General features: G+C 54.0%; 2 protein-coding genes across 3 annotated transcripts in view; both read left to right on the top strand.

Annotated features, from left to right (window-relative positions):
• TTBK1 (tau tubulin kinase 1) overlaps positions 1-6296 on the top strand; it is a 34506-nt gene extending 28210 nt beyond the window's left edge. Inside the window, exons 13-14 of the mRNA XM_047103321.1 lie at positions 3648-5236; positions 5906-6296. Of these exons, the coding sequence (XP_046959277.1) occupies positions 3648-5236; positions 5906-6296 (1980 nt within the window). The remainder of the gene's footprint in view (positions 1-3647; positions 5237-5905) is intronic.
• An 11174-nt stretch (positions 6297-17470) lies between these two features.
• On the top strand, positions 17471-22924 carry SLC22A7 (solute carrier family 22 member 7). Of its 2 annotated transcripts, none has more exons than XM_047103294.1 (10): positions 17471-17863; positions 18506-18609; positions 18743-18897; positions 19022-19190; positions 19992-20115; positions 20468-20577; positions 21043-21257; positions 21432-21540; positions 22238-22441; positions 22870-22924. In XM_047103294.1, exons 1-10 carry the CDS (start codon positions 17471-17473, stop codon positions 22922-22924), a joined length of 1638 nt encoding a protein of 545 aa, XP_046959250.1. The 2 variants fall into 2 exon arrangements, with proteins under 2 accessions (XP_046959250.1, XP_046959249.1); XM_047103293.1 differs by having other exon boundaries at positions 18482-18609.
• The last annotated feature ends 132 nt before the right edge of the window (positions 22925-23056 follow it).

The raw sequence follows: 23056 nt of genomic DNA, 5'->3' as shown, positions 1-23056 counted from the left end.
TTCCTGTTGACTGGAGTAAACATGGATTAGGGCTGGGCTCTGAAGCTGGGGAGGCCACAGCCTAGGGGTCTGGGCTCAGACCCCAGCAAGGGGAGGGCTGGGACTTTCATTCTCTCTGAGGGTCTTAGCTCCAGTGGCCTGCCTCACCTTCTCCATGATTCACCCTTACAGTAGCAGCCTTTTGCCAAACTCCATCAGAACCACCAGGGAGATTTAAAATAGAGGGATTTCTGGGCCTCATCTCTGACCTACAGACTAGGGGTGGGGGGTAGGGAATAGGACTCAGGGCTCTTTAGGTTTAAAAAGCACCCCGAGAGACTCCAGTGCCAAGCCAGTCTGGAGAGCCACAATAAGTAAATTGGAATCATAAAGGGTCGCTGACCTAGGAAGGGAGTAGGAAGGTGTGAGTCCTCCCAGATGCTGAGTTCCCCTTGCTGACACCCAGCACACTTGCTGCCCTCTGAGCTGGAATGGGAGAGTGTCACTGCTGTCCCCCTCCCACGGTATCCACAAATCTACACGGCCAAGCACACAGAGGCTGTCTAGTGAACTCTGGCTGAATGAATGAGCACAGGATGGCAGGGGCAAGTGGATGAATATTCACTGGGCTCAGGCATTCAGGAGAGGGTGGGGGAGGGTGAAGGGGACCTCCCACTCTCTGAGGAAGGAGGAACTTGAGCCCAGGCCTGTCCTTCCCAACATGGAGCCAGATGGGGAGAGGTGGAGGGACTCTGAAATGGAAAATCCAGTATGCCCAGGCCCTGGGTGGGCTTGTCAGTGATCCTTAGGGCAAGTCTGTCCCCGTTCTGAGGTTAAGGTTCTTCCTGCTAAAGGGCAGAAGGTACCAGGTTTCCCTGCATGGGAGGGTGGGAGGCCAGTGAGGCGATGGAAAGAGTTTGGGGTTCTGGGCCAAGTTGGTTGATGTGCTTTGTGAAGTGGGCTTGCCAGTGCCTCTCTCCAGGCCTCAGTTTCCCAATCTGACATTGTCACTGATGCCTGATTTCAGTTCTCATCCCTCCTCCCTCCCATGTAACAGAAGGGGAGGGCTTTGAGATGGAAGGAGAAGGTTCCACCTGTGATCATCTAACATGGACATTGTGAACAGAGGGTCTGTCCTATGGATGGGTCTTTTCTAAAGGCTAGAGGGAAAGGTAGTTGTGCCACGGACACTCAAAGTGTCAAAGATGGGACAGGGAAAATAGGCAGAGGTTCTGCTGGGTGGCTGAGTTCTGAGCTAGACAGTAGGGAGACATGATCAGAGCTCCGTGTCTGTCTATAGGTACCTAGCACTCAGTACGGGCATCTACACCATGGTGGCAACTCACCCAGGGTCTCACAGCATCCCCCTCACCTCTGCCCAGTCTTTAGCCTTACTGTTGGTAACTAAACATGACAAAGGGCCCCCAGCACAAGGCCTGGCACAGAACTAGGGCTTAATATTTGCTGAATGAATGAATGAATGAATGAGAATAGTGCAGAAAAAGAAAACAATTGCTGAGGACTTCCAGCCTGGATGTGAAGGAGAAAAAGCTCTAAGGCCATCTGGTGCCTGGCTCAGACAGGGTGTGCAGGGGTCCTGCCTGGGGTCGGATGCTACCCCATCTTGCATGCCCCCAACCTTCATTACATCCTCATGGATGGTCTGATCATGCGAAAGATTATGGCAGTTGAGGAGAGGAAAAGTCACAGCCTTGGGCAGCTCCTCAGACTTGGGGATTCCCACCTTCCCCTCCACCAGCCTCTGGCTATTTGCAGAAACCTCAGCTGGGAGAGGCCCTCCTTTTCTCACTACCCTATCTCCCATAGGTGTGGCATCCAGGCATTTCTGGGCTTACAGAGGGAGGCAGTGATCTCCAAACCAGAGAAGCAGGGCAGGGGGCAGGAGGTGGGGGTGGGAAGGAGCTGATATTTATTGAGCAACTGCTATACGCCAGACCCATTGCTTATCTGATCTCATTTATGATCACAATCTCTGTGGAGTATGCATTATCCCAATTTCATTTCCTAATAGAGAGATTGCACACTCTGTGAAAACAAGGACCATATCTATCTTGTTCAATACCTGATGCACAGATGCATAGGCTCTAACATGGTGGCCAGGACAACAGACATTCTAGGACTTCTTCTTGAAGGAAGGAAGGGAGGAAGGAAAGGAGGAAGGAGGGGGGAGGGAGGAAGGGGAGAAGGGAGGAAGGGAGGAAGAAAGGAGGGGGGGAGGGAGGGAGGAAGGAAGGAAGGGAGGGAGGAAGAAGAGAAAAACCCTCAGGGAAAACAAGTAGAAGGGAGGGTGATGATGCCTGCTTGGTGGGTGGACAGGAAGGTGTTTTGGAAGGTTGTTTTAAGCTCAGTCCTGGAGGAAGAATAGGTATTTGTCATGTGCCCAGAGGAAGTGACAGGGACTCAGGCAGAGGGAACTGCCAGAGGGAAAGACAGCAGTGTGAGAACCATGATACATTTGGGGAACTTCTGGTGGCATCAGCATGGCTGGAGCACAAGGCGGGGATCAGAGGGCGCTGATGGAAGTGAGGCTAGAACTGAAGGTCGGAGCCAGACCAAGGAGTGAGAAACAGGATTGTCATGTGCCAAGCCAAGAACTGGAACTGTTTTCTGAGGACTGTGGGGGCTCCTGTAGGTTTGTGCAGGTTTGAAGTGGAGAGAGAGAGGATCAGATTCAAGTTTCAGGAAGATTACTGTAGCAGCTGTCGGAAGGATGGGTGGGCAGTGCGGGAGGGACAAAACAGGCCACCGGCTGGGGAACCACCAGGCAGATGTGCCCATGTGCTCTGCAGCTGCTGAGGTCCTGAGAAGGTGGTCAGGTCTTTCCAGTCCAGAAGGGAGGAGGCTAAGGGGAGATGTGGCAAGAGCCTAGAAAACCAAGAACAGGCCATCACATTGCCAAGCTGGACAAAGCTTCAAAAGGGAAAACTTAATCAACTGGAAAGAAACTGCCCTTCGTAAGCTGGCTGTGAATTCCCGAAGGAAGTATGGACTCAAAACACACCTGTAGAGGGCTGGAAAGTTCTTGACTGACAGGAGGGTAGGGGGGCTGGAGCTCCAGGGGCCAGCCTGCATCTTGGGGTGTGGAAGACTGCCGAACTTTGCCCTTGTCCTCCATAGCTCTGATGGCCCTGGTGGCCAGCTCCCTGGCTGCAGAGAAACTGTGCCCTACAAGGAGCAGTGAGGGCTGACCCAGACACTTGCTGCCCCCCTCCAGACCTGATTTCCTCATCTGTCAAAGGGAGGGTTGATCTACATGGCGGCTACGATGCCTTGCAGCTGTCATTGTCTTCTACTGACTGAACCAGAGCTGGCCCTGGGTTTTGGAGGCAGGGAGAAGAGTGAGGGAGATGGAATATGGGAGACAGAGAAACTGCCAGGATCAGGGCCGGGGGTCCTCAGGGGAACTGGAGCATGCACACAATCCTTCATCAGAGATTTACTGAGCACTTACTAGGTGCCAGGGACCATTCTAGGCCTTGGGGGACAGAGCAATGAACAAAACAGACCCAGTGCCTACCCTCATGGAGCACACACTCTGGTGCACATGGCTGGGCACGTGGGCCTCCTAGCTTGTGGGCACAGCCCAGGTCTCCTTGGGCCCGGCAGGGTGGGTGACCTCAGCCAGTCCCTGTATGTGCCTCTTGCAGGTGTTCTCCGTGGCATCCCCGTTTGAGGTCAATGGTCTCCCACGAGCTGTGCCTCTGAGCCTGCCCTACCAGGACTTCAAGAAAGACCTCTCTGATTACCGAGAACGGGCTCGGTTGCTCAACAGGGTCCGGAGGGTGGGATTCTCCCACATGCTGCTCACCACCTCCCAGGTCCCACTGGCTCCTGTTCAGCCTCAAGCTAATGGGAAGGAGGAGGAGGAGGAGGAGGAGGAGGAGGAGGAAGAGGAGGAAGAGGAGGAGGAAGAGGAGGAGGAGGAAGAAGAGGAGGAGGAGGAGGAAGAAGAGGAGGAGGAGGAGGAAGAAGAGGAGGAGGAGGAGGAGGAGGAAGAGGAGGAGGAGGCAGTGGCTCTAGGGGAGGTGCTGGGGGCTCGCAGTGGCTCCAGCAGTGATGGGAGTGAGAGGAGCACTGACCGGAGCCAAGAGGGTGCCCCTTCCACGTTGCTGGCTGATGACCAGAAGGAGTCCAGGGGCCGGGCCTCCATGGCCGACGGGGACCTGGAGCCTGAGGAGGGCTCCAAAACGCTGGTGCTCGTCTCCCCTGGCGACATGAAGAAGTCGCCCGTCACTGCCGACCTGGCCCCTGACCCTGACCTGGGCACTCTGGCTGCCCTCACTCCTCAGCAAGAGCGGCCCCAGCCCACCGGCAGCCAGCTGGACGTGTCTGAGCCAGGCACCCTGTCCTCTGTCCTCAAGTCTGAGCCCAAGCCCCCTGGGCCGGGAACAGGGCCAGGGGCCGGGGCAGTGACCACAGGGGCAGGAGGAGTGGCAGTCACCTCCTCACCCTTCACCAAAGTTGAGAGGACCTTTGTGCACATTGCAGAGAAAACCCACCTCAATGTCATGTCTTCCGGTGGACAAGCCTCCCGGTCTGAGGAGCTGGGTGCTGGGGGTGAGCCGGGCCTGGAGGCACCCTCTGATGGGAGGGTTGTGGAGGAGGGGGCCTCCGTGCCCCTGCAGAATGGCATCGCCCAGTCAGGGCTGGAGAGCTGTGTTCTGTCTGGACCCCCGATGGATAGCCCCTTGGAGGTGGCCACAGACTCACTGCCCAATGGCCCAGCCCTTGTTAACGGGCCAGCTCCAGCATCCCCGCTGGAGCCAGGCCCAGAGAAACTGGCCACTGTCTCCCCCAGCCGCCATGCCATGCCAGGCCCTCGCCCCAGGAGCCGGATCCCTGTCCTGCTGTCTGAGGAGGACACAGGTTCGGAGCCCTCGGGCTCACTGTCGGCCAAAGAGCGGTGGGGCAAGAGGGCCCGACCACAGCAGGACCTGGCACGGCTGGTGATGGAGAAGAGGCAGGGCCGCCTGCTGCTGCGGCTGGCCTCTGGGGCCTCGTCCTCCTCCAGTGAGGAGCAGCGCCGTGCCTCTGAGACGCTCTCAGGCACGGGCTCAGAGGAGGACACGCCTGCCTCGGAGCCTGCTGCCCCCAGGAAGGCAGGGCGGGCAGCTACCACCCGGAGCCGGATTCCCCGCCCCATCAGCATCCGCATGCCCACGCCTGCTGCAGCCCAGCAGTCCCCTGGCAGACCCCACAGCGCTGCCCCCGCATCTGACACAGCCATCACCAGCAGGTGAGAAACCGCTGCCAGCCCCAGGGTGGGCAGAGGGTGACCACAGAAGGCCTCCACCAGCAGGGGCCTCCCCAGAGCCAAGGTCAGGGCCTAGTGAGGATGCAGCTACACCTGTTCACCACCTTCCCCATTAAGTGTCTCTTCTGACTCAGGTCCCAGCCCTGTCACTGGGCTCAAGGGAGGGGCTACAGTGAACGTGTCTAGAGGGGTGCCAAGGAGGCCAAGCTTGGGAAAGGTTAATAGGGGCCAGTGGAGCTCACATCACAGCCTCAGGTATGTCATGAGGCATTTGAAGCCAAAGGATAAAGGGCAGAGTAGTTGGGAAAAAACACGATTCATATCAATGTAAACACGGGTACATTATAGAGTAGAATGTAAAATCCATGAGAATTTCAGAGATGAAACAGTGACGTCCAAGAAAGCCTGCAGCAAGCTCTTGGGGAGCAGCCTGGGAGAGGGTGGACTCTAGAGGTCCCACCCTGGAGGATGAAGCACCAGGCCTCAGTTTATTCACCTGTGCCATGATCTCCTCAGCCTCATCCAGCTCTGAAGACGCAGGACTCTAGGGCTCAGTGCCCAGAGATTCTGAAAATGTGTCTCCTTTTTTTGTTTCTTTGCCCTCTTCTTTTCTCTTGCCTTCTGCACCCCTCCATCCCCCTCCTCCCGCAGGCTCCAGCTGCAGAAGCCCCCAGGGTCGGCCGTTGCTGCTGACCTCCGCCCCAAACAGCCCCCCGGCCGTGGCCCGGGCCCAGGGCGAGCCCCAGCCGGCACCAGGCCCCCCGCCCCGCGAAGTCCAGGCCCCTCCACCTCCGCCGCGCCACGCCAGCCCAGCGCGTCCCCCCGGAGCCAGTCCCTGTCCCGCAAAGAGAGCTCCTCTCCCTCGCACCAGGCCCGGCCCGCAGGTCCCCCGCCCCGGGGCGCCCCGCAGGCCCGGGCCCAGCCTGATGGTACCCCCTCCCCGGGGGGCCCCAAGAAAGGACCCAGAGGGAAACTCCAGACTCAGCGCGCAGCAACCAAAGGCCGGGCGGGGGTCGCGGAGGGCCGGGCCGGGGCCAGATAATGACGCGCGAGGCTCTCCGCGGCCCCCCACCCTCACCCCGGCCCCCCATCCGCAGCCGGCCACACTGAAACAGCTCCCAGCACAGCCTTACGCGCCTGACGCGCGCCACCCGCGGCCCCAGCTTCCCGCCTGCACCCGCGAGGACGCGCGCCAGCATTCGCCGCGCCCGCCCGCCGGCCCGGCCGGAGGGGGACGCCTTGCCGCGGGGTGGGGGAGGGGGGGGAGCGCCAGCCTCCCGGTACTCCGCCCCCTCCCCGTGACCCCTGCCATCCCCCTGCCGCCCTTCGGGTGGGGCAGGCTCACCCTCCGCCCCGGGGAAGGCTCAGCCACTTTTTCACTGAGGACTCCACTAATGGGGACGCCCCCTCACCCGCCAGGCCTCTGCTGCTCTTCGTGCTCCCACAGGGACCTCTGCTTACACCTCCTGCGGCGCCTTTTCCTCCTCCCGGCCTTCTTCCAGCCCAAGCCCACCCACCTCCACTTTGAGAAAGGCAGCCTCAAATTCCGGAAGTGGAAGTTCCAGCCTCCCCACCAGGGACCAATACCACAATCTCCTGGAAGCTGTGGTGGTCCAAAAGGCCTCCTCTTCTCAGCTGCTAGGCTGGGGTTGGGGAGCTGGGATCCAGGGGCCATTGGTCTACTCAGGTGTGAGGGGGCAGATCTGACCAGCCCCAAAATCCGCTCCATTCTGGACACCCCTGTGGAAGATGGTGGGCAGGTGATTGGGGGGGCTGCTCTTCTGCACCCCTAGGGTGCAAAGTCCTTCTCCCCATAAATTTGGGTGGGTCCTCAATGGGAACCAGAGAGCGTGTGTGGGCTGCCTTCCTGGGCACATGTTTCCCAATGGGAAGTTGGAGGGGGGCTTTAAAAAAGGTTTCACCCCCTCCCTTGGCCTCCTGATCTAGTGCTCAGGACCCCTCACCATCAGGAACTCCTTCTTGCCATCTAACCTCAATCCTGCCTGCTGCAGTTTCAGCCAACTTCCCTCTCTCCTGAGTTCAGTGGAGGTGGAGAATGGCTGTTTTTCATCTTCTCTGCACTGGCCCTTTAGAGATTCATGGACTCAGTTCTGGCCGGGTCACCCTGTCTGTCCTCCTGGGGTGGAGAGTGGGCTGGATCAGACCATCATCTGGCCTGACAGCTGGCCCCTGGACTCAAGACAGAAAGGCCCTTCTAAGTCCAGATGGTATGCTTGTGTGATGGGTCCAGCCTAAGTCCCCTCCTCCCCCAGCTAACCCTTCAGCCTGTCTCCTCTTGTCTTAACCCCAACCCATGCAGCTGAGCTGTCCCTGCAGAGGGTGAGGGCTGTGCTGCTCCATGAATGGATATGGGGCTTCCTCCTGGGTCTGGCTCCTGCATAGCTCATCCCACCTCATCATGAGCCTCAACTGCCTACATCTTGGCCAAGCAGCACACGGCTGCAGAAGGGACAGCCGACCCTGTCTATCTGGGACAGGTCCCCTGCAGGCCTTCTCCATCCTCAGCACCCTCAGCCTCTGTCCCCTGGCCTGGCCCCTCTGTTCTTCTGTGAGTCACAGAGAACAAGGCTAGGCAACCAGGGGAAGAGGAAGAAAGGCCCCAGCAAGCCCCAGTGGTCTGGCAGCATCCAGCCACCATCGCTTAGAAGGATGCCCACGAGGAAGTTGGCCCTGGAAGCAGCCTGGTGGTGCCAGCTGAAGCCCCTCTTGGAGAGTCAGCAGGCTTGGGCAGCTGTTTCCACACCAAGGTGGTGGCTTCTCTGCAAACCAGCCCAGGGGAGGACTCCAGGGTGGACGGCCTTTGAGGTCCATCCCATGCTGACGCAGAAGCTCCCAGAACACTCAGGAAACCTCTCCGGACAGAGCCCTCTTTGTCAACCCAAGACCCTCCCAAGGCCTCTACTGCCCTCTGGGTCCAACAGAGGGGGTGGAAGAGGGGCCACTCCCTGCCACCTAGAGCTTCTCCGAATGACAATCAGCTCGTGCCAGGTGGGGACCAGGGCATGACCCCCGGTGCCCAGGTCCTGGGCCTGCTCCTTGCCACCAACCGAACCGTGAATGTAGGGCCCCCAGCTTCACCTCTGCCCCAGGACCAACAACACCCTGGTTTGGTGTTGGGAAGAAAAGGGGCGGCCTGAGAGAGCCCCAGGCCCATCTGACCCCTAGCTTCACCCAGCACTGGAGCTGGGCAGAGACGCAAAACCCTGTCTGCTCTCGGGATTCCAGACCTCCCTAGGGCTCCCAACTGACCTCAGGCCTCTGCGTCATGGAATGTCACCAAGGTGGGGGAGGAGGGGTAGGGGTGAGTGTGGGAGGGGACTAGGGAACTGACTCTGCTCTTCTCCCCAGGAAGGATCCAGGGCAGAGGACACCACACCTCCCAGTGTCCCCACCCCCAGCTGCAGCCTCTTCCCCCTTGAACATCCATCCCCTCCACCAAGCCCTCCTGGGCCTGAGCCCTTTCTCTATAAGAGTGCCACACCACCACCACCGCTACCACCACCTCACCCCTCGAGCACTTCCCCATCATGACAAACCTGTGTCATTGGCTCAGACACAGGTCTGCTCACCCCAGAACATGCCTCCCCTCCCAAGCCACACTGTGCACGAAGCGGGTGCAGGAGAAGGGCCATGTCCCATTCATGTGGGCACCCCCCCTTCTGGGCTCCTCACGGGGGCCTGGCTCAGTCTTCTCAGCTCCGGGGATCAGCCCTGGTGGGCATGGAGTGGGGGGCAGGGAGGTGCCCTCCCCCTCCCCCAGGGAAGCCACTGAAGAATGTTTACATGCCAAACAGAATGTAACACCCTCCCCCACCTCTTCCCAGTCACTGCATGGCCTCTGCCCACCCTGCACCTGTCCACCCCCACCCCAACACCCTGGAAGCCGCTGTCATGATTAGATCGGGTCTTGGAAGGGAAGTAGCCATCACACCATTAAAAAGCCTGTGGACCTTTCGTTCTGTTGGCCTGGACTCTTCTTCCTTTGGGGAAGAGGGAAAAGCCTAGGCACTGTGGCTGGGAATGGGCAGGGGAGAAGAGTGCAAGTTGGTGGGCAAGTGGGAATGGACTGCCATGGAGGCAGATTAGATTGTCTCTATGGAGATGGAAACAGACGCTCAGGACAGGAACAGATAAAGGGTCACACAGGTGGAAGAGGGCTACTCTCTGTCTCTGATAGCAAAGCCTCTGCTCTCTCAGCTCCTCTGGTTGTCTCTCCAAGGAGGCTCAGAGTCTAGCTTTGTGCAGGGAGGAAGGGAGGAAGAATTTGCATTGCCCCAAAGTTAACAGACACAAGTGAGTTTGGAAAACCATAAAGCTAAAAAGCTCACAGGCAAGGAGAAACAATGGTCATTATTCTAGAAAAATCTATGAAAATTATAAATGAATGCAGCCTATGACCTAGCATTGCCACTGACAGAATCGTATTATGGATTCGTAAACTTGTGAAATTTCATGTCTCCAAAGTTACTCACTGCAGCATTTTCCATGGAGCTCCCCAAACCTCATCTGCTATCTCACACTCAAAACATTCTGGAAATGGGAGTTTTTTCATTAGATTCACACAAACTCATGTGGTATCAAAACTTGACAAGACCATTTATAGTCTTCATTAATTCCACTTATCATACATGTTTGCAATGGAAATATCAAGGTGTTGGATCCTATTAGGGTATTTCATAATATATGGAATACGCACTAAGTATGTATGTGTGTATACACACACACACACACACACACACACACATATATATATACATAATTTTTTAAATGTGAATTCCAAAAGAATTCTCATCCCAATGGTTTGGATGAGAGACTGTGGACTTGTAAAAGCAAAAGTTCAGAAGCAATCTAAATGTCCACTAGTTGGGGCTGATCAGTACAGCATGGCCAGCCATATGATGGGGACCCTATCACTGTGTACTGGGAGGCTCTACAGTGAAGGAGGTGTAGACACTTTGTATACACTTAAGGACTGGTCTCCAAGACTAAGAATAGGTAAGAGAACCATGTCTATGATGTACAGCTATTTATAGATGAGTGAGGGATCTCTGGTTGCTTCAGGGAGGAAGGCTGTGGAGAAAGGGAGGCTTCACTGCAGTGTACTTGCGGTACCTTTTGTAGTTTGGACCCTGTGTTCACCAGGTGTAAAAATTTCCCCTAGGCAACACATAAACAATTTCTGTCTCAGGACAGGCTTCTGGCTGTGCCTGGGATCAGTGGTAAAAGAGACAGGTTCTGAAGTTCTACTTTACGACTCAGATGCAGCTCTGACATTCCAAAACCTGTGTAACCATTTCCTATTCCCCACCCTTGCCTCCTGGGATCCCCTTTCCTCTGACATGCATGCCAGGGGGCTCTAGGTCCTAATTTACCAGACTTCAGTGGGGCCCCCACATGCTTTCACCTTCCTTCTTGTTTAAAAATGTCAAAAGCAGGGGCGCCTGGGTGGCTCAGTCGGTTGAGCGTCCGACTTCGGCTCAGGTCGTGATCGTGCGGTTTGTGAGTTCGAACCCCGTGTCGGGCTCTGTGCTGACAGTTCAGAGCCTGGAGCCTGTTTCAGATTCTGTGTCTCCCTCTCTCTCTCTGACTCTCCCCGTTCATGCTCTGTCTCTCTCTGCCTCGAAAATAAATAAACGTTAAAAAAAATTTTTTTAAATAAAAATGTCAAAAGCAGGTCATATTTGTAGTATAAAAGTGAATGTTATCAGCATATAGAATAAAACAGGAAAGCCCCCTGTCCATGAATCTGATCATCTAGAGGTAACTCCTATAAATGGATTTTTTTTAATGTTTGTGTGTGTGTGTGTGTGTGTGTGTGTGAGAGAGAGAGAGAGAGAGAGAGAGAGAGGCAGAGAGAGAGAGCGGGACAGATCATCCCAAGTGAGCTCTGTGCTGACAGCTTTGGTGCTGACAACAGTGAGCCCGATGAGAGGTCAAACTCAAGAACCGCAAGATCACGACCTGAACCAAAGCCGGAAGTTGGACACTCGACCCACTGAACCACCCAGGCACCCAATGGATCATTTAAAAAAAAATTTTTTTTAATCTCTACACCCAACGTGGGGCTCAAATTCACAATCCCAAGATCGGGAGTCACATGCTCTAACCACTGAGCCACCCAGGTGCCCAAATGGCTTTTTCTTTATGTTTATAATAACTCTCTCCCTCCCTCTCCCTCTCTCTCCCCCTTCATAAATAGAAGAGCATATTATACTTGCTATTCTGAAATGATTTTTATGCCCAGCGATATCTTAAAATACAGTTTTTAGTGTATTCACAGAGTTGTGCAACCATCACCACAATCAATTTTAGAACATTTTGATCACCCCAAAAAGAAATTCCTTATCCATTAACAGTCACTCCCAAATCTCCCCAACACCTCCAGCTCTTAGGCAACCACTAATCTTTCTTTTTCTGTATAGATTTGCCTATTTTGAACATTTCCTATAATACATGAAATACATTTCATACAATATGTGGCTCTTTGTGACTTCCTTCTTTCACTTAGCATTGTTTTCGAGGTCCATCCATTTCATGGCTGAATGATATTCCATTCTGTGAATAGACCATATTTTGTGTATCCATTTATCAGTTGATGGGCTTTGGGTTGTTTCTACCTTTTGGCTGCTGTGAATAATGCTGCTATTAATATTTGTTTACAAGTGTTTGTGTGGACATATGTCTTCATTTCTCTTGGGTGTATGCCTAGAAGTAGAATTGCTGGGTCATCTGGTAATTCTATGTTGTTTTTTAAATCAATTTTTAAAAATGTTTATTTATTGTGTGTGAGAGTACAAGCATGGGAGGGTCAGAGAGAGAGAGAGAGAGAGAGAGAGAGAGAGAGAATCCCAAGCAGGCTCCATGCTGTCAGTGCAGACCCTGACACAGGGCTGGACTTTATGAACCATGAGATCATGACCTGATCCAAAACGAAGAGTCAGATGCTTAACCAACTGAGCCACCCAGGTGCCCCTGGCAATTCTATCTTTAACATTTTGAGGAATTACCAAACATTGCACCATTTTACATTCCTACCAGTAATATATGAGGATGTTCTTTTTAATGGCTACATAGTAGTCCATGGCATGAATGATCCATAATCTATTTAACCTACTCCTTGTTGATTTTTCATTAGATTCTCTCTAACTTTTCACTCTTTCAAGTAGTATCAAAGTTAACATACTGGCTCCAATCTTTGCTTATCTCTGCAAGTCTAGTGCTAGGAAAAATTCCCAGAATAATCAAATAGATGAAAAATGGTATCTTGCCCAATTTTTTATTTCTCTTACTATTACTGAGAAGGAAGGAAGGAATGCCATGATTACTCATTCATTATTTAACATTCTTTCAATCATTCATTCATTCATTCATTCAACTAATTCTTCAGGCCATTGCTGAGCTCCACATGTACCAGAAGCTATGCCAGACATGGGACATTGTCTGAGAATTGAGGCAAAGCATAGAGGGCTCTCAAGAAGGTGGTTGTAAATTAACTTTCACTTGACATGTGCTATATGCACTTAGGCAGAGACTCCTAGCCCAGACTGGGCCCTTCAAGGAAGGGCCTCAGATGGATATGATTCTTAGACTGAATTTTGAAGAACAAACTGAAGTTGGCCAGATGACGAGGAAAGGACATTCCTGGCAGAGGGAGTAGCATGGGCCAGTTGTGGAGGAGTGAGAGCTACATGTCATTCAGTGTGGTGGTTATAGGTGTGAACTGAGGGATAGAGAGAGGAGTGAAAGGTGGTGGGACTGTGTCAAGGAGGACAGCTTTATAGGGTTGTAGGGAATCCCTGCTTTCCCCATTCTCCAAGCCTGAGATCTGCTGGGCACACTCACCTCCTGAGGCCCAACATGACTGCCACAGCCTACATGATGCTCCATGGGTGAGGAGCTATGAGAGCTCTGAGGACATGGGCACAGAGAAATAAGTGGCTTCATGGAGGCTGTTCAGTCAGGGGCTAGAGAGGGGCCATAAGATCAAGGACATTGGAGGTACATTTGTTAGCAGAGAGAGGTCCCTTGGGTATACCTGGAGAAAAGAGACAGGGTAGGAGTAGGGTGGGTGGTGCCATGCCTCTGATCATCAGACACTGGGGACTGCTGAGACTTTCCCACTGGCTACTCAGGAGTCAAGGCCAAGCCAAGACTGAAGGACGGTCAGGATAACCTTCTGAGTCCTCAGAAGATGTCATTGTTCATGGTGATGAGGTGATGGGGAGGGGAGGCTACATGGTCATAGGAATGTGGCTATAGGTTAAAAGGGACACATGACACAAGTTCATGTTCATCACTCCAGGTGGCATTTTCTGCATTCCTTCTCATCCCATGTACCATTAAACCCAAAGTGGCATAACATTACCCATTACCACCACCATCTATCTCCATTACCCACCTCTAACTCTATTACCAGCCCCATCATTACTCAAATCACAGATACCCTTCTCCCAAACTAGGCTCCGTCACCACCATTACCATCAACATTACCAGCCTCTGATGACAGAATGATTAACAAGAGAGATAAAATTCTTGCTCTCAGGGATCCTGTACGTCTTCATCATGACCACCACCACCACTTTCACCACCACAATACCATCACCATAGCCACGCCCACCATCACCTCCTCCACCATTAATACCACCACCACCACCATCAGTATCGTCTACAATATAACCCTTGTAACCACCACTGCCTTCATAACCACATCAGTATTACTATTATCCTAGCCCCATACCCCTCACCCCTACTCCAATCATCCCCATCACCACCATTTTACCATCAGTATTCCCATATGATCACTATTACACCATCCTGTTACCATACTTATCATTAAATTGGGATCCCATCAGTTGGAATTCCACCGTCATTACCACCATCATCAATGTAGGAAATAATTACATGGGTTGCAGTTTAATGGTGCTTTAAAATTTTTTTTTTCAACGTTTATTTATTTTTGGGACAGAGAGAGACAGAGCATGAACGGGGGAGGGGCAGAGAGAGAGGGAGACACAGAACCGGAAGCAGGCTCCAGGCTCTGAGCCATCAGCCCAGAGCCTGACGCGGGGCTCGAACTCACGGACCGCGAGATCGTGACCTGGCTGAAGTCGGACGCTTAACCGACTGCGCCACCCAGGCGCCCCTAATGGTGCTTTAATAATGCTTTAAGGGAAACCCCAACTAAGAAGGGAAGGTCATCTGAGGTCACTCAATGTAGAGAGGGGAAAAGAGTAATAAGTCTGTAAGTGTAAGAAATCTGTATTGCAAGCAATCCCAAATGGGAACTTATTCTTCTCCAAATCCTCTAACAGTTCTAGCAATAATTTCAACGAAGGAGTTGCTATTTTTCCAGTGCACAAGGCTCCTTCTTCTCTAGTTTGGTATAAATGAATGTTTCCTCCATCTTGGCCTCTGAGCTCAAGTTTGGATTCCCAGGTTGGAGAGGGATGAGAGTGGTTAAAAATTTAATCAAAACCAGCTCTTAACTAGTGGTTTAGAGCTGATCTGCCCTCTGGTTAGACCCTTGGCATTTCAAACCTTGCCTGTCTATTTCCATCATCTGCCTCCACACATCATGGTCACTGTCACCACCACTCCTTGATGACATGAGAGAGGAGAGTTGCCATACAGCGTGGAAGCAGGAAATAAAGTGAAGACAGGAGTACAATTAATGCCAAATCATTCTCTGTAGAAAGTGGCTGCATATTTAGATCTGAGTTTCCTAGGAGTCAATGCAAAGAGGGGAAGGTAACCACTATCCGACTATCAGCTCTTTCTCATATTAAGGCAGGAGAGAAATTCCCATGGTGGAGAAAAAAAAAAAAAAAAAAAAAAAGGCACCACAGCCATGCCCAGACTTGGTCTCATTGGCTGTTTCCTTTGGCTATGAAAACTTCAGAGTATTTCCTATGAACCACGGGGGTGAGATGCCTGCAAAACTTAGCTCTTGGAGCTGCAAATGGTTGTGGTTATTTGTTTGTTTGTATGTATGTATGTGTTTGTTTGTTCTTTTTTTTTTTTTTTTCAACGTTTATTTATTTTTGGGACAGAGAGAGACAGAGCATGAACGGGGGAGGGGCAGAGAGAGAGGGAGACACAGAATCGGAAACAGGTTCCAGGCTCTGAGCCCTCAGCCCAGAGCCCGACGCGGGGCTCGAACTCACGGACCGCGAGATCGTGACCTGGCTGAAGTCAGACGCTTAACCGACTGCGCCACCCAGGCGCCCCATGTTTGTTTGTTCTTAAAGTAGGCTCCGTGCCCTCACCATCCTGAGATCAAGAGTTGCATGCTCCACCAACTGAGCCAGCCAGGTGCCTCGATATTTTATATTTTTATATAAATAATATGATTATGAGGGAGGAACCAACAGGGTAGAAGTCACATGTAGGGGAGAGCAAGAGGGGCAGGGCTGTGTCACTCGTAAGCTGGTCTCCAGGGCAGCTTGGGCATCCACCAAGTGAATAAAAGCGAGGCCAGTGCTGCCCAGGGGACTGCAAGGAGGTGTGAGGTGCCAACAGGCTGGTGTATTGGGGGAACTGGAGGGAAGGGGGCATGGTAGGGAAGGGCCAGCGTGGGGCTAAGGGAGAGGGACAATCCTGAAGGGGGGAGGGGAGGAATCACATGGGTCAAATGGAGAAGCTGGACTTTCACCCTCCAGCAGTGGGAGCTTTGCCCTGGGACGCTGCCCTGTTAGCTTTGTGTTTCTAAATGTCCACTGTGGCAGGTGTGCAGAGGTGAGAGGGGTGAGAGGGGTGAGACTGGAGGCAGGAAGCCTTGTTCAGCTTGTTCTAACCCTCTTGCTAGACTGTGTGCTCCCTGAGGGCAGGGGCTGTGACAGGCATCTTTGTACTCTGCAGAATGCTTAGGTTATCTTACTGTTATCACCTCCTGTCACGGCCATTAGATCACTGTCCTCCTCTCATGTTGCCATGTTATTAGCACCACCCTTACCACACATCATGTCAGTGGGTTAGTTCCTCTCCCAGAGCTTTCTCGGGGAGCCCAGCCTAGTGCACACGGAACATCCTCAGTGCAGCAGCAGGTCAAAGGCCTGGGCAGAGGCAGGGATCCTGGTCCTCTTTCCAGTTCTGCTGCTGAGTCACTGTGTGGCCCCAGCAATGCCCCCGCCCCACCCCCCATCACCGTTTCCTTAGCTGTTCAAAATGAGGGCTACATTAAATTAGTGGTTTTCAAATTTTTTTTTTAGGTTGGGCCTTTTAGAAGCCTATTTGCTTAGAAATCTGGAGCCCTGGGGAAAACAAATTTGACAACCTCCCAGCTCTGCCAACCCTGAGTTTGGAGAAGCAGATGAGAATAAAGCTGATATTGCTGGCTTCTGCTGTGCTTTTGCTGCAGGGGCCATGAATGGGAACTGAGTGGGGAAAGTCAGACAAATCCTGAGTCTTAGGCATTGCAGCTACCTATGGTGGGACCTTGGCAAACCGCTCTCTCTGCCCACTCAGTTCCCCAAGGGGAAGCTCCTGAAAAGAGGGGCAGGGGGAAGGCAGGAGGGACTATGTGTATGGGAAGTGGGACGGTGATAGGTCTGGGATCCTCCAGATTGACCAGGCTGCCCAGTGCAGTTCCAGGTGTGTCTCAGGCCAGGGCATAAGCTCCAGGTGGGGGCCTTGGGGTATAGGGAGGCTTTGTGACTCAGCAGAAAGAACTCTTCAACCTGGTTAGGGCCTAGCTCTCAGTCTTGAATCCTGAGGGTCCAGCCAAGCTGTGGCTTCAATACATAAGGCTGACCTAAATCTTCACAGGACAAAGGGCATTCCTGGAGAGTTGCCATCAGGCCCCGGGGACTCCTCCTCTTAAGGACTCTTGGAGCTCAGTTGATCCTGGGGCTAGGGGCTCACTTCCTGCACACCTAGCTACCCCATCATGGCAACTGGAGGCTACCCCTGAGCACCAATATGTAAGTCCCAGAGCCATGGAGTCGGTGACCTCTGAATGGACGGCCCCTCACCCAGGCACTGGGCCAAACAGGCAGGGATCCCTGGAGACCTGGTGACCAGGGAGGGCTCAGTCCTGGCCCAGCCCCTGAGGGCTGGATTCTGACGGTAAACTTCTGCTCATCAGTCTACTTGCTCCCGCCTCCAGAGTCCAAAGGTCCAAGTGGTGGGTGGACTGTGCTGCACTGAATGCTACAGAGGAAGCCCGCACTGAGACCGGTCAGTGGGTGGGTGGGCAGCATGAGATTTGAAGAGCTGCTGGATCAGGTGGGAGGCTTTGGGCCTTTCCAACTGTGGAATGTGGCACTGCTGGCCCTGCCCCGAGTGCTGCTGCCCATGAACTTTCTCCTGCCCATCTTCCTGGCTGCCGTACCTGCCCACCGCTGTGCCCTCCCTGGTGCCCCTGCCAACTTCAGCCACCAGGACGCTTGGCTGGAGGCCCACCTGCCCCGGGAGCCCGATGGCACCCTCAGCTCCTGCCTCTACTTCAATCACTCCCAGGCCCTCCCCAACACCACATTATGGGGAGCGGGGCAGAGCCCTGGGCAGCTGGAGGGTGAGCCTTCCACAATGCCCTGTCCTCAGGGCTGGGAGTACGACCGCTCGGAGTTCTCCTCCACCATTGCAACCGAGGTACCTGAGCAGGAGATCGGGGGACACGTGAATGGGATGGACCTGCCACTGCCCTGGGTGATTAATTACTGTGTGGGCATTAGACCGTTACCTTACCTTACCTAATCTCAGTTTACCTATCTGTAGATGGGGTCTATGAATTTAAAGCACTGAGCTTAGTTCCTGGCTTGTAGTAAGGAGCCCATACACCAGAGCTGCTATTATTAATTAGGAGGTGATTAAGGCAGGTAAGGGCTAAGATGGCTCTAGGGAGTTGGGGGAGAGTTGAGAAAGGTGTTCTGCAGTAGGAGAAGGAGACACAATAGAGGCCTCCTTCTTTCCCTTCTTTTTGGCCCCAGGTCTGGGATTTACATAATCTACCTAGAGGTGAGTGCAGATGGGGCAGAGTCTCTCTAGAGAGGAGCGGACCTGTTGTCAAGGTCAAGACCCTCCACGGAAAGAAGTTGAGGCTACAGAATTGGGGAAGGGCAAAGTCTCTTACCCCTCAAATTGGAGTGAATAGTTGAGGGTTTATTATCTGACACGGAGGTACCAATATGGAACAGTTGACCTCAGGAGGCCGAGAGTCTGGAGGTGGGGGGGTTGGTGCTACCTGGAGAGGGCCTGTGCCCATGAGAGGCCCCTCCCTGTCTGTCCCTGCAGTGGGACCTCGTGTGTGAGCAGAAAGGCCTGAACAAAGCCACGTCCACCTTCTTCTTTGCTGGTGTGCTTGTGGGGGCTGTGGCCTTCGGATACCTGTCTGACAGGTGGGGTGCAGTGGGGGCCAATAAGGGAGCGGGCTGGGGCACCCTCTCCCACTGGTTGGGGTATGGGCCTAGTTTACCTCTGTTGTGGGACCTCCCCTCTACAGGGAACTGACTCTGCATGACCCCTGTGCAGGTTTGGGCGGCGCCCTCTACTGCTGGTGGCCTATGTGAGTTCCCTGGTGGTAGGCCTGGTGTCTGCAGCCTCAGTCAGTTACATCATGTTTGTCATCACCCGCACCCTCACTGGCACAGCTCTGGCTGGCTTCACCATCATCGTGATGCCACTGGGTGAGGCAGGCAAAGGATGGGCAGGGCCCAGAAGACTGGAGGGAGGCAGTTGTCAAGGGTGAGACTGAACTCATCTGGCCCTTGCTAACTGTCTTCCTGTCTCTGGCCCCTGCCCTGGGCCCAGAACTGGAATGGCTGGACGTGGAACACCGCACCGTGGCGGGTGTCCTGAGCAGCACCTTCTGGACAGGGGGTGTGACGCTGTTGGCACTGGTCGGGTACCTGATACGGGACTGGCGATGGCTTCTGCTGGCTGTCACTCTGCCTTGTGCCCCAGGGATCCTCAGCCTCTGGTGAGGACTGTGGGCAGCTTGGGAGTGGGAGATAGAGGAAGCCAGAGATAGAGTTAATCAGAGGCTGAGATTAGAATACAGAGTGACTGAGATATGAAAAGAAAGAAAAAGTCAGTGACCGAGAAACAGAAAAAGAGAGAAAGAGAGACAGACCAGTACAAAGAAGATGGCAGTGGGCATGAGAAGCAGAGAAACACACAGTAACATATTGAGAGACAGTGGAGAGACAGAAACAGAATCAGTGAGAGATAGCAAGTGGCAGAGACCAGGACTGAGGGGCAGATTCAGGGGGACAGATAGAGATGGACATGGGGGTCACAAGAGAGACAGGGATGGAGAGACAGGGCCAGCATAGGGGTAGGGAGTCCAAGCAGGACAATAGGAAGCCAGGCAGGGTGGGCATTTCATTGTCTTCCAAAAATAATTGGCTTTTGATGCCCCTTGGGGATTTCTGTATGTCGGTCTCTCCTTCATCCTATGCCCTCCTGTCACTTATGGGAGAAGTGGGTGGCTGACGCTGGGGAATGAGAATGAGACCAATCCAGTTGAACAGAGAAGGGAATCCCAGGCTGTGGAGGAACTAAGCCTGGGCAAGGAAGTGTGGCAGGGTGGATTTTAAGTTGGGCTTTAAAGGATGAATAAAAGTTTGTCAGGTGAGGAGGGTTTGAGAAGGAGAGCACATTCCAGGTTGAGGGGACTGCATGAGCAAGAGCCTGGAGGCTGACAGGCTGTGGTGTGTCCAGGAGGGAGATGTGACTGTGGGTGCTGACTCTGCCTGAAGGGCCTCCTGCTGTCCCCCAGGTGGGTGCCTGAGTCTGCACGCTGGCTTCTGACCCAGGGCCGTGTGGAGGAGGCCCACAGGTACCTACTCCGCTGTGCCAGGATCAATGGGCGGCCTGTGGGTGAGGACACCCTGAGCTGGGAGGTGAGAGTGAATGTGTGTGTGTGAGCACATGCAAGTCCATGTGTGTGGGGACGCGCACGTGTGTGTGTGTGTGTGTGGCCGTCCCGTGTCAAGCGTCCCCTTCCTGGGGCCCACTGTATGTGCAGGAAAAGCTCTTGACCCCCAGTGGAGAGTTTCCAAACTCATTGGGATGTCCTACCTGGCTCTGGTGGGCCACACCCTTGACTCGGAGCCCACCCGACTCAGCCTGCACGTGCATCCCCACCCCCACTATTGGAGAAGGGAGGAGGAACAGAGACCCAGAGAGATCAGTGTGCCTAGCTAAGGCCCACAGCCAACTCTGATGTCACAAACTCTCTTCCTCTCCCACCAGGCCCTGAGTAAAGTGGCCGCCAGAGAGCAAGTGGTCCGCAGACCCTCGTACCTAGACCTATTCCGGACCCCAAGGCTCCGACATATCTCGCTATGCTGCATGGTGATGTGGTGAGGAGCAGGGGATGGGTGGACAGAGAGGCAGACTCCAGAATGATGCTGAGTGTGAGTTGGAGGGACTGTAACCGTGCAGGGCAGGAGGACCAGCCTCTGGGGAGATGGGACACTGGAAGATCACAAGATGGAGCAGGCATCAGAAGCAGGGCTCAAATTCAGGTGCTGCCACTTCCTGTGAGATCTTGGACAGGTCACTTAACCCCAAGCCTCAGAGCCCCTTCTGCAAAACAGGACGCTGTTAGTTCCTACCTCACAAGGTTGCTGTGAAGATTAGGTAAAGACGCTTTGGCCACTGGCACGTGCTGCATACTCCGTGGGGATTATGAGGACAGGGATGGTGGTGGGCAGTAGGCTCTGGAGGCGGGGGAGGTGGTCCCTCTAAAAGGCCAAGGCTCCCTAGGAAGACAGGACAAGGGAGATGAAGAGGAGGGCCCCTGAGTGCATTGCGACCCCTTTCAGGTTTGGAGTAAACTTCTCCTATTATGGCCTGAGCCTGGACGTGTCGGGGCTGGGGCTGAACGTGTACCAAACGCAGCTGCTGTTCGGGGCCGTGGAGGTGCCCTCCAAGCTGCTGGTCTACCTGTCGGTGAGCCACGCAGGACGCCGTCTCACGCAAGCAGGAACGCTGCTGGGTGCCGCCCTTGCTTTTGGTGCCAGACTGCTGGTGACCTCGGGTGAGCCTCACCCGGAGGCCCCGCCCACTCATCGGAGGCCCCGCCTCCTGGCCCAGAGCTCCTGCCCTTTCCCGGAGGCCCCCACTCAAAGCCCTCCATTTGGGCAACCTCTCACCCTGGGAGTTCTCGGTCTCGCACAAGACCCGCTCACTGCCTGAACCCCTTTTCCTCTAGAGATGGGGTCTTGGAGCACCGCCTTAGCAGTGATGGGAAAAGGTTTTTGTGAAGCTGCCTTCACCACAGCCTATCTGTTCACATCGGAGTTGTACCCTACCGTGCTCAGGTGAGGGGAGCCTGACAACCCATGCGGGGGGGGGGGGAGGGCTTGTAATCAGGTCTCTTTACCAACCCCCCCCTTCCCCGCCACACACACACACACACACACACACACACACACACACACACACTGCAGCCCAGTTCCTCCCACCCATTCCTTATACCACACCCAGAATACAGAGCTAATCAGAGCCGTCTGCATTTGCTTAAGTCTGGGAGAAGGCAGAACATTTTATCTTTACTAAGTGACCCTGAGTGAGGTCACACTTCTCTGGGGCTCCTTTAAAATAAAACAGTCACAAAAGGCGCCATCTGTACCTCCCTCCCATTTACCACAGCCCAGGCAGAGCTGCCCTGTGGGGTTGTCTCTGAAAGTAATTTCTGGGGCCCTTTCAGCTAGCTATTGGCAGGTGGGGAGACTTGTTGGTATCTGGGTATGCTTAGAAAGCCTTGCTCCTCCTCTACCAACATGACAGGGTCTGTAGGAGCTGCTGTCCCTCTTCCTTCCACATCACCCTACTCTCAGAATGAGGGTCCCTGGCCTGGGGACAGGTGGGAAGACCACCTGAAAGAAGCCTTAGCTTTCTTAGCCGTCTGGGGAGAAGGGGACACCAGGGCTTGCCAGCCCAGGATGGGGGAGCCCTGTGAGGCATGACCCTAAGTAGGTGTGAACACCTACCTTCCCCTATCCTCTTTCTGAACAGACAGACAGGAATGGGGCTGACTGCACTGGTGGGCCGGCTGGGGGGCTCTTTGGCTCCACTGGCAGCCTTGCTGGATGGAGTATGGCTGTCACTACCCATGCTCACTTATGGGGGGATCGCCTTGCTGGCTGCCTGCACTGCCCTCCTGCTACCAGAGACGAAGCAAGCACAGCTACCAGAGACCATCCAGGATGTGGAGAGGAGGTGTGTGCACAGAACTATTTGTGTCTGTGTGAGCACATGCATGTGGGAATGGGTGCCCAGGTACCTGACACCTTAGGTAGGATTCAGAGAAGACCTGTGTGCACATTGTGTACCTGGTGCATATGTGCAAGCGTGCATGGGTGTATGGCCTGAGGTATGCAAACTGCATGTGTAAAAGTACACAAGTCCATATATGTGTGTGTACACAGATGTCCAAGATTGTCCAGGAAGAGGTGGGTGTGTGCACCCCTTCACGTATGCCTGCACATCAGAGATGCATACAAGCATGTGTGTGAGTCACTGGCAGAAGTATACATGTTTGTTTACCAGCAGCTGGGGAGAGGCATAGGCCAGCCATGACGAGGCAGGCTTGGGTGGTAGGCCCAGGGGCTAAATCCCACCATTGCTCATGACTCCTTCTTCCCCAGTGCCCTGTCTAGGCTTCAGGAGGAAGAGATGCCCATGAAGCAGATCCAGAACTGAGTGGTATCAGGGGCAAGCTCTCTACAGAAGTTCTGCAGCAGGAGCTGGAAGATTAGAAGGGCAAGCCCTGTGGCTGGGGCTACAGGCATCAAGTCCCCTGCCCAGGGCTGGAGTTGCCACCAGTTCCCCCTT

The sequence above is a fragment of the Lynx rufus genome, unplaced genomic scaffold (genome assembly GCF_022079265.1).
Source record: "Lynx rufus isolate CCGP_SWC_20201006 ecotype Redwood Valley unplaced genomic scaffold, mLynRuf1.p SCAF_6, whole genome shotgun sequence".
NCBI lineage: Eukaryota > Metazoa > Chordata > Mammalia > Carnivora > Felidae > Lynx > Lynx rufus.
This window is presented reverse-complemented; position numbering and strand designations above follow the sequence as displayed.